The sequence below is a fragment of the Cydia pomonella genome, chromosome 5 (genome assembly GCF_033807575.1).
Source record: "Cydia pomonella isolate Wapato2018A chromosome 5, ilCydPomo1, whole genome shotgun sequence".
Taxonomy (NCBI): domain Eukaryota; kingdom Metazoa; phylum Arthropoda; class Insecta; order Lepidoptera; family Tortricidae; genus Cydia; species Cydia pomonella.
In genome coordinates this window covers 1,658,359-1,670,327 of record NC_084707.1, presented here as the reverse complement: position 1 = coordinate 1,670,327, position 11,969 = coordinate 1,658,359, and the positions used below count along the sequence as shown (strand labels likewise).

The following is an 11,969-nucleotide window of genomic DNA, read 5'->3' as shown; positions in this document are numbered from 1 at the left end:
CTTGGTAAATCCTCCTATTTTTTGTCCTAAAATATTTTGCCACCTCACTTTAGAATATATTTGTACCTCGACTTAGCCCACGTACTTATGTTGGTCAACCAGATGATTTTTTACTGATCCACATCCACATTTTCATCTCTCAGTTTTTCCAATACTTTTGAGGGTATAACGACAGGTAAAAATGTCAGAATAATACTCAATAATACGAACAATAAGCCAAAAATGTTTAATGTCATATCGATAATTTACACAGCGCTCGCAACACCAAAATTGGACATCACACGAGTCCCCTAAACGAGTAAAAATTCACCTAAAAAAATCTTCGCTAACTTAGATTACATACATTCGGATAGATTTGTGTCCTGACCCATCGGGTCGGTACGTACCCGTGTGGTACACTTGCACGTGTAGTACACGTGTACCCTTGAAGTACTGTACTCGTTAGGTATTATTGGGGTATTGTTGTATCTGTGTACTTTTGGTACATGTCTGGAATGTTTGTACGTTTACGTACAGTCGGTACGTTTCAGTGTGTTTACTGCTAAGTGTTCTAATGCAACATAATGATTATTACGGTTTATATTATATATTTTTTTTCGGAATATATCAACATTTACTACGCTTCTTTCACATTTATATGATTTTTATACCATTACGATTTCTCGCGAACGTAAGCAAATTATTTGTAGTTCAAATTTTGTCTGCTAACACAGTATATTCAGCTAAAGTTATTTCTAACAATGGTGTACCCGCTAGGTACAACAATACCCGTAGTATACAATACCGCGGAGACAGTAGCCCGAGCCGCACCCCCGCTTCTTCAGGCCTCTTTAACATACACGAATACAAGTTATACATTCAGATTTAATTATTAAATACGTACGCCGATCTTTACCTAGACCGAAATACGTTCATTGGTAAATGACTCATCATTTGTGCTAATTTTAAACTTATCTTTTTGATAATAAGGTTTATTTTTCCGATAAGTTTCTTAATGAGCGCTATATATTAGTTAATTCATTTCTCAATGCCTGCATTTCAGTTTAACTCTATAAAATTAAACGTATTTTTATAAAATATTTTGCTTTATTTATAAATTGCCTATCTTTAAATTATATTATGATTACATTAGGTAGACATTCGGCCCAAGATATGTTCGTGTATAAAGATATGTTATATAATACTTTCGTATATAATATACATTTTATTGCTTTATTGCTGGATTTAAAAAAAGAATGTATTTATCGTTTTCATGTAATAATAGTACAGTCTGCAAAATGTCGACCATGAACGAAAAAGTTACACCCTTACAAATTACTACTATATGAGTATTATGTGTAAGTAACTGTTTTGTATGAAAAGGTACAGTCAAATTCCCTAAAGACGCACGATATTTCGTGCGTGTGAAGAATATGATAAGGTAACACTGAGTAAAGATGAGGCATTTTTTATATTTAGAATATGACTGTCCCATGTAATGTTTATTTACAATATGACTTTAATGTAGCTAGCCACAAGAATAATAAAGAACTTTGTATAGAAGCGAAACTATGAGTAGAATTTCAAATTCGACTTCATGATTTGAGGTCTTGTTTAAAATCACTTCTATACTGTTCGTGTGTTGCTATATTAATAGCGATAACCACTTTAATATATAATAATATGATAAATGATGATATGATAGTATTGTCTGTGATTTATATTTATTATTCTTGCGGATTTTTTTATACAACTGCGTATTCTAGTCTAGAACGGCTATGTATTGTAATGTAACATTGGAATGTTAGCATTTTGCGGGTCGGTACTGGGTTAGAAAGGAGGGGGTAGGAAGCGGGGAAAGTGTCAATGAAACCAGCTGGGAATCGAACCGACATCTATTTGAGGTTGACGACCGGTTTGGCCTAGTGGGTAGTGACCCTGCCTACGAAGCTGATGGTCCCGGATTCAAATCCTGGTAATGGCATGTATTTGTGTGATGAGCATGAATATTTGGAGTCATGGGTGTTTTCTATGTATTTAAGTATTTATAAATATTTATATATTATATATATCGTTGTCTAAGTACCCTCAACACAAGCCTTATTGAGCTTACTGTGGGACTTAGTCAATTTGTGTAATAATGTCCTATAATATTTATTTATTTATTTATTTGAGGTACTTATAATATGCTTGGGTCGGAAAGTATCTACTCAGATGACTATTATCTAAAATGGGGCTTCAAGTATGAGTAACATGTACTTATACTAATAATTTATAACTGTAATGCTTGCGTAATATATGGCAGTTTAGCGGTTAGCTAACAGATTTAAATTATATCTTAATAAATACTAAGTTTTTTAATTATATGTATACATCAAGTTCTAGATGTACCATCGTACCCGTTAAGTACACAAGTACCTGTCTGGTACATGAACAGCATAAGTAGGTAGGAAATAAATCTAATACCCTCCAAGTATCATTATTATGCAAAAAGGTTGCCCGAAAAATGGAAGATGACAAATGAGGTCTCAAATAAAGAATAAAAATATTTATTAAGTTACGGTTTTATGATTCGGTTTATTTGCATGAGGTTATATTATTATAGGGACTGTTTGTATTATGGAAGAAAGAAGTAGGAAGAGGTTTATTTTAATGTCCGTTCACTTCCCAACTGTTTTCAACATAGCTTTAGAAGTAACTAATTTATTACAATTATCATGTCCTTGCATAACTTAACACTTACATTATCTGATATCAAAAAGGTGTAGCCCATTAAGGTTTGATATTCGAAACCCTTTTTAATTTCAAGTGATATGTGAGTAGAGTTAGATTACACTAGGACATTTTTTAAGGATATCGCCGAGGGAAATCACTATTTAGATATTTTAGAATGCTTCTTGAAACGGTTTTGTTGTTAAATTTGCGAAATACGGATCTTATTTCTTGGAAGTAATTAAATACAGTGTACTGTTTCACAATATCAATGAAGTGAAATGAACTCTCGCTCGTTAAAATGATTTTGTACGTGTCACTCACGTATTATTAAGGCAAATAAACGCTTGATATGTTTCGAGGATGTACGTCATGGAGTATCGCCTTTACTGGTAAGGAGGGCGACGACTGCGGGCCAAACTTCTATAAGTAAAACTCCCGCTTGCTTCGCCTTCCCGCAGCACATATTCTCCCACTTCCTCACTCTCAAAATCCACGTTTTTCATGCGAGAACCGTGTAAGCAGTAAGAAACTTCAGTATCAGAGCAAAAACTTATCTTGTTCTTATCTTGTTCTTGTTATAGTGTTGTTGTTGTTTGTTGTTGTTGTTGTTGTTCTTGTTATTTTGTTATTTGTTGTTGTTGATTCTTTAGACATTTTAATTTCAAAGACAACATTATAACGAAGATCTGTTGTGTGCCCTCGACGCTCCTAATAGCAGTCTTCCATCATACAACTACATTGCAGGTGGTTGCGTGCAAATTAGTTGCACTTACGGATTTGCTTATATATTAAACTTTACTATTGGAAACTTCAAATATTCATTCCCTTCACACACGATATATTTGTTTGTTTCGAAATATATTGAGAAATTGTTGAGTTTCACAACATATAAACGATTATAAATTGTGTATTTTTGGGAATAAAATAATATTTGAAGCTTTTACAGTTGGTACATAATCGTTTACACCAATTCGTTATTCATTCGATATGCAGAATTGATGTAAAACAATTGTAATCAAATCAGACTTTTCAGTATCTATCGACAGCAAATTGTGAAAAAGTGCGTAAACATCCGTCAAAATTTATGCACTTTTCGCATCGCGTTATACTTACTGAAAAGAGGGTAGTTGAAACTCGTAAACAATTTATTCGTTTTTAGATTCATCATTTATAATTTGAAAATCATATATTTCTATTTTCGCAGTATGTCTACTTTTCTGTTTTTGCGTTGTTAAATAAAATTCTTTATCACGCTGATATCATCCATCATACACTTCCAGCTTGATATCATCTATCCTGTTACATAAGTGCCGGTACAGCCGCTATCAGGAATATCGGGACGGCCAAGGTGTTCAAAAGTTGCGAACGCTTCGGCCGCTACGATATCCGAGGGCGACTGAGCTAAAGATCTGATCAGTCGATTTTCCCACGAAGTGCAAAATGTGTGGTGGAGCCAGAGTCTAGTCGTAAGTTAGGGGGCCGGTACGGCGCCCCCGCCCTGCGGGCCCGACCGGGCCGCCTCAGACGAACCACTCGTCCTTGTGCGGGGCGCTCGGCGCGCTCAGCGCGGCGCCGGCGCCCGGCGGCGGCCCGGGCGCGCCAGGTACCCGCGCGGGCCCGCAGGGAGCGCCCAGTTTCCCGGCAGCACGGTGGCCGGCGAGCCGGGCTTGGCGCCGTTGGACGCCAGTTGTTGTACTGGAAATTAAATTACCTTTTTGACAAATTTTCATGTTTGACACAAGCTTATCGCTGACTGACTGCTATACTTTTTTTTTAACAGGCAACTAGTGTGTGCGGAAAAAGAAGAGTCGTGGAATGTATGGGGCTCGATACATTCCACGGCTCTTCTCTTTCCAAACAGACTCTAATACTCATCGAGGCAATCTAACACAATCGAGTTGCATTGTTTTAACACAGGCTTCCTATATCTACCTTCTTTATCCATCATCAGATCAGCGTGATGATACCATATACCATTTGTCATTACAATATACTATGCGAAGTTTCAGCTCAATCCAATAATGGAATGTGGGTGTTATTTATGTTATCACCCGAACATACAGACATATATCGCAAATAAAATAAAATATTGCAATAGGAACTAGGTAAACGTAAACATAATAAATGTATTTTTACCTTTAACCGAGCAATTCTTGTATATAAATATATATTTCAGGGTTCTCGGAAACGGCTCTAACAATTTCGATGGAATTTGCTATATGGGGGTCTTTGTGTCTAACTACTTACACTGTAGATGCGTGCGTCGATCTGCGCGCCTTCTGCACGCGCAGCAAGCGCCAGCAGCGCCGGCCAGCAGCAACATCGCGCCGCTCGCCGCCGCCACCACCACCCATGCACCGCGACCACCGCTGCCTCCGATCTCTGTAACCACGAGGTTAATACCTTAATAACTAGTGTAATGTACAGGCGTCTCGACACGTCATGGTGACGTAACAGTCAGTCGATGTTAGACCGGCGAGCAGAGCGGTCGTACCGCGGGATGTTTGTGTTGGCAAACCGTTGGAAATACAATATCGTATGATTTACTGAGGTAAACACAATTACAACTAGAAAGGTAAAACGAGTCTTACATAGAAATTCCTACAAGTTCATCCCGGAGCAAAACTTTGTTCACATGAGAGCAAAAGTCGTTTCCTACTTGATTACACATCAAGTTTAGATCACATAGAAATTCTGCTAACACCGGGTCTCCTTGTAACTATTTCCATATGGAAGCAATATGGTACTTGTTTGCTAGTAAAATAAGTTTCCTTTTTCGAACTGTCAAAACGATTAGCAACTTTGAAATTTATATGAAAACAAAACAAGCCACCGTTAAGTATTTTTTTTAGTTCTATTCGAATTATTAATTAGAAATTACTTCATTTCGTGCATGGTTAGAAATTATTTATTTTAAATAGAGACAAAATACTAAACAAAATTTGTTCACGTTCAGTCAAAAGTAGTTCGCATCAAACCAAAACTTGTTCACTATAGTGATTTGGATGCCTCACGACAAAACGTGTTCAACAATAACCTGGGCATAATGCAGCAGTGTTTTCATCCAAACCATCGGCACAATGGTCCACTCCGTCGTAGGTCAAGTCAGCACTCACGCAGAACTTGCTCACATTTGAACTCCTTGCACCCGTGTTCACACCGTTCCCTTCGTTCACGAATGTTTGTTTGATCAAAACTTGTTCACATCATATAGAAACATTATAATTTACTAACCTGGGCATAACGCAGCGTTATTTACATCCCAAGCATCTACACAATGATTCACACCACCCTAAGTTAAATCAGCACTCGCACAGAACTTGCTATTTCCACATGTGAACTCCTTGCACCCATGCTCACACCGCTCCCTTTGTTCACGAGTGAAAATTAACCGAATTTGCAAGACCGAAGAGCTCCGCGAACAGTTTTGTGCGGAACTCGGAAAATGCTGTTCACCTATGAACAAAAATTCTCCACATAGTACCAAACCCTGTTATTAACTGACCTGGGCATAGTGCAGCGGTGTTTTCATCAGACCCATCGGCACAGTGGTCGACACCGTCGCATGTCAAGTCCGCACTCACGCAGAACTTGCTCTGTTCACATCTGAACTCCTTGCACCCGTGTTCTGGAACAATATATTGAATAATAGCTATAAGATCTTCTGACAGTTAATGGGATCTGATGTGGGTGATTCTGATGTGATCAATGTAATATGATACGGATAATTAGATACTGAGTGGGGAAAAAAAAACATCAGTAGGTGACATTCTGTGAAGAAAATAATTATGAAAATATCGATACGAAAAAAGTGCCAAAAATATGTATACACGACTTTATTGCCCATATATTAAGAAGTGTATACATATTTTTGGCACATTTCTCGTGTCGATATTTTCAGACGTGACTGTACTAGTGGTCTATGCCATGTTTTTCTATGTTGGCCTAATACGACATTTTTACTTTCTAATTGGTCAATATAGATAAGGTTTGTTCGAGTAATTCCGATAAGTTCGTATTAATGGAATGTTATGTCATTCCAAAAATGGATAACATGATAGAATTACGAATGATTTTCGGAATGAGCCGACATTTTTAAGTATCCGAATTACCCGAATACACCTTACCTAATTTATCGTTGCTTTCGCTTTCCTTTCGGTAACGATGTCAAAGAGAATGCGCAAATACCGCTAAACCAACTGAGCTGTCGAGGTTTTCTCAGTAGCAGCGAATATTTCCATCATATTCTTTATTGTTCGAACGCTCGGTTGGTAGAATCGTGGTCCAGTGTCTCAAAGAGATAAGTTCGAATCTAGATCTAGGCGGTGGTTATTTATAATTTATCAGACGGCTGTTCTAAGCCAGTACTATAAATGAGTTTTTTTTTTCAAAATTTCATTGTTGACACAAGCTTTTATCGCTAACTGTACTTTTCTTTCACAGGCAACTAATATATACTCATCGAGACTATTCTAACAAATCCAAATACATTTAGGTTCCATTGTTATCACAGTTGCTATGGTCACCTCCTGTGTCCATCATCAGATCAGCTGGATGGTAATATAATACTACATTGTCACCCAATTTTCATATCTACGTATGTGAAGTTTCAGCCCAATCGAATAATGGGAAGTGCGTCTAATTTAAATTGCAAAATTAAACCTGACCAAACATACATATACACATTATTAGGGTTCCGTACCTCTAAAGGAAAAAACGGAACCCTTATAGGATCACTTTGTTGTCCGTCCGTCCGTCTCTCAAAATTCGTCTGCCTGTCAAGACCCTTTTTTATCAAATACAGGTCTACTGTCCCTTGGAGCTGTGAAAAAATGAAACTTCTAATAAGCCAATGCGATCAAAAGATACAGCCGTTTATGCCGCAAATTTTCGACACTCGTAAGGGAGTCAAAAGCTACAGGGTACTGCCCGTGAACTCAGAATCTTGAAATTTGGTACAAAGCAACGTCTTATAGCACAGATAAAGGAAAAATTGCGAAAACCGTTAATTTTTACTATCGTCATATATAATAATATATACCTACAGGTTTGTACGGTACCCTCGGTGCGCGAGTCCGACTCGTACTTGTCCGGTTTTTTTAGGTTACCGTTACTTTTTTATATCTAAAGGCATCTCTAAAGCCAATTTTACCTCTTAAAAGTCATTTCTATTCAAAAACATTACTTAATCCTAAAACCAGCCCTCAAAACTCAAGTGCTCATAATTTCTAAGCACCAGACACCTTTTGATCCACACAACACAATTGTTCCTCATACATTGCGGCGTGCGTATGGAACGTCTGAGCGCCTACACGGCAAAGGCGGCCATGTATACACTGTTTACTATTATATCCGTCGCTTTCATAAGCTCTGAAGTGTAGTTATAAAAGGAATATCAACTTTGTTCATATCGTGATAAAATTCAAATTTGTGTGAAGGTTTTTTAGATGGTTATCGTCATATTCGTATTACAATGGTGTGTTATATAGCTTTTTAAGCTTTGCACGGAACAAATTGGCTGTACGTTAGACAATGAGCTTTGTTCTGGAGATTTATTAATTAATTGTTAATATGAACTATGAGAGTCGTGGTAATGTTGCCGTGTATGCGTGGTTTAATTTAAAGGATATTTTGTCCGTAATAGAAAATATTATTTCTAGATAGATAAGTATAATAAAATTCTGTATAGGTCTAAATATATCTGCCATGTGTATAAAGATGTACCGGGTAGGGCCTGTAACACGAGAAAAGAATTAAAACAGATTTTATTTTTTCTTATAAATCAAATATTTTATCAGCAATGAACGCTATTATCACTGACCGGAGCGTTAGTGAAGGTCTCCGTTTTAAGAGGCCGTTATCGATTTTAGTCGTAAAAATGTCAAATTGATAGATTTAGTCGATGAAATTGTACACCTTATATCAACTATTACAAATAACAACTACTGGTTTCTATTAGCACATCTTGTTATCTTTCATTTTATTGATAACAGAGTCACTTAATTAGTAATGATTTTTTTTCTGATGGACGTTTAGGTAAAGGCGCGTAAAGCACTGATTTTTAGAACTCTTATTTGTAAATTTCGTAATGTTTGGACTGCTAAAAGTAGTAATTTTGTATCTCACATATCCTGTACTTTAGGTTTAATAAACTACATTTTTGTTATTATAAATTTGAAGTAGTGTAAATGAATCTCTAATACTAGTATCAGATAACCCGACAGACCTGAAAATCATGTTAGAAGAACTAGACACACAGAGCAAACTAGTTGGCCTATCTATGAACATGTCAAAAACAAAACTAATGTCAAACAGTGCTAAGGCACCAATAGACGTTAATGGAAATGAAATAGAGTATATGAATGAATATGTATACCTAGGACAAGTAATATCACCGGAAGACCAGACGGACAAAGAGCTGCAGAGGAGAACCACAAATGCCTGGAAGAAATTTTGGTCATTGAAAGATGTCCTAAAAGCCAAAGAAATACCTACAGGACAGAAATTTAAAATTTTCAAAAGTTGTATCATACCAGTCTTATCATATGGTTGTCAAACATGGGGACTTACTAAAAAACAGGAACAAAAATTAAATGTTTGCCAGAACAACATGGAAAGAACCATTTTAAATATAAAGCTAAGAGATAGGGTGAAAATAACTACCATAAAAGCAAAATCCAAGACCAAAACCCTATCATCAGTGATCAAGCAACAAAAGTGGAGATGGGCTGGCCATATAATGAGGGAAAACAAAGATAAATGGACTAGAGAACTTGTGGAGTGGTGCCCAAGATATAACACCAGAAAAAGCGGGCCACAACAGTACAGATGGTCCAACGACCTAAGAAAGACTGGAGGAAAAGCTTGGATGAGTGTTGCAAGAAATAGACCAAAATGGAAGACTTTGGAAGAGGCCTTCGTCAAGGGACGAGTTGGAGTTGCCGATGGAAATGATAAATAAATATACTTACAAATGTAAAAAAAAAACTTCAATAATAAAGGCTATTTTTATTTTTATTTTATTTTATAGTGTAAATGAAGGTTAGACGAAATCAATGTTCTCCAGAAATTACTTCCAAACAAGTGTCAATTTCTCTGAAAATCGACTTAATTTCAACGTAATTTTGATACTAAAACAATCTACAATATTTACTGGATCTGTTCTAATACATCATTTTGTATAATTTACCACCAGATTTTGATATTTTTTAAAAAACTGTCCCTTCTGATCACATAGTACCGGGGACGCACGCTTGCGACCTCATTATTAAAACACATGGTGAGATGACCAGAATATGAGAAGGCAAGAATAGAAACCAATACTTGTTATTTAGATATTACGCAACAAAAAGTATACAATTTCAACGACTAAATTGATCAATTATACATTTTTGCTATAAATTGTTACCGGGGTCTTCTCTGCTTTTTGATTTCTACAGGTCGCAATTCTTAACCGATTCTCGTGAAATTTTAGATTTTCTATGATGAAATAGTTTCTTTCATCGTCCAGTATTTGGTTTTATTTTTTTCAAAAAAGCGGAAATTGGTATAAAGGGCTTAAGCACCAATAGGGTCTATGGCACTGAAGACCATTGTGAGTTCGCTGTGACAACGACTCAACAAAGTAAGCATTTTTCACTTTTACATTTTCTAAGCTTACAGATAGCTGACAGCTGTCCGACCTGCTATGATGTACGGAGCGGAGTGCTGGATAGTGACAAAAAAGAACGAACAGCACAGTGTGTACAGCGGAAATTAAGACGCTGCGCTGAGCAGGCGGTGTTAACTCTTGATAGAATACGCAATGAGCACGTGAGAGGATCTTTCAGAGGGGCCCCTATTATTGACAGAGTAAAGGAAAGCAGGCTTAGATGGTACGGACACATAATGAGATGAGATAATAGTGTTTCAGTTAAATCCCCACAAAATCCCCGGGAAGAGGAAGACCTCCCGTCACATGGTGGTCCAATATCAAGAGGAAGATGAAAGCCCAGAACCTTACCCCTACTCGTATGACAACCCAGGATATAGCGTCCTGGCGCCGCCGTAAAAGGAGGCCCAACCCCAGATAAAACTGGGACTAAGGGAAGGAGGAAGAAGATAATTTCTAAACTTAACGCGAGGTCTACAGCTCACAGAGTTACGAGTTGTAATTAACGTTGCGTATCACGCTGTATACATAACAAAATTCGCAATACATTGCATCTCGGAATACTAGAACTTTAAGGAATACTAAACATCAAACAAGTTATTTTAAAAAGTCGTTAAACAAATATTGGTTAGTTTGAAAAGTACAGCCTACAGTGTAAACAACTGGCATATTGCTCGTGTGTAACACCCCACCTGGTATATTCTCCCCCACAGGATAGGCATAATGTGCTTAGTTAGAACTGTACCCACGTAAATAATAACCAATGTATGTACTCCTAACTCTTTCAAAAAGGGAGATCTTTACTTTAGGAGGATTGACTATGAAAATAAACAACCAGTCACAAATAAAGCCAATTCATGGGAAAGGGAAGAATATCATCTAATAAGGGCACTAATAGATCCGGGCTCAGAAGTCTCATTTATCACCTCAGCTGCAGTTCAGTTACTCGGGTTAAAACAAACTCTAGCTAAGGTTTCAGTGTCAGGATTAAGAGGAAAGCTGATTACAGAGCTGAAGCCTATAGTTGAAGTTACAATAGCATCGCGCTCTGGTACTAGCAGTGCCATTGAGGTCACAAATTTAATAAACTTATCTAATTAGATTCTAGATAATCACTATATATGTCGGCAGCCGATCGTAAAATCAGACACTGTGTAATTTTTTGACGGCAGTCACATTAAATCAACAGATAGGTAATAGGATAGGTTCGTTAGGTCGCTTCAGATGCCTGAATGGCAAACTAGCCAGAAATAGATGCCCCGCGGGGCTCCTTCGACTCAGGGAATGAGACAAGGATTTTCACGATCTGTCTGATTTTCCGATCGGCCGCCGAAACTACATACATATATAAAAATAAACTTCATATATTATACTTACACCTACCTCATAAAGTGAACTGCGCGTGAAACTCAAAACCCCTCAGATCATGAACCCGAACAAACTAGCCGATAATGAACCAACCATTCAAAACATCCTAACTTCTTCACAAACACCAGTGCTTTAGACTTTTTCTCAAAAGCCAAGTTTGCTACTGGTTACCCCATTAAGGTAAGAACTGCTATCATATACCAAGTATTTCCTAATAGAAACCAGTTTAAGCGAGATCCCTCTTTTCTCATAGTTG

At 37.2% G+C, this 11,969-nt stretch overlaps 1 protein-coding gene across 1 annotated transcript in view; it reads right to left on the bottom strand.

The window, feature by feature from the left end:
* Positions 1-3,675: 3,675 nt before the first annotated feature.
* The window catches only part of LOC133518383 (uncharacterized), a 152,200-nt gene continuing 143,906 nt past the window's right edge, over positions 3,676-11,969 (bottom strand). Inside the window, exons 4-6 of the mRNA XM_061852058.1 lie at positions 6,200-6,322; positions 4,942-5,076; positions 3,676-4,389 (exon numbers count right to left, since the gene is read on the bottom strand). Coding sequence (XP_061708042.1) covers positions 4,256-4,389; positions 4,942-5,076; positions 6,200-6,322 — 392 coding nt within the window. The 3' untranslated portion in view covers positions 3,676-4,255. The remainder of the gene's footprint in view (positions 4,390-4,941; positions 5,077-6,199; positions 6,323-11,969) is intronic.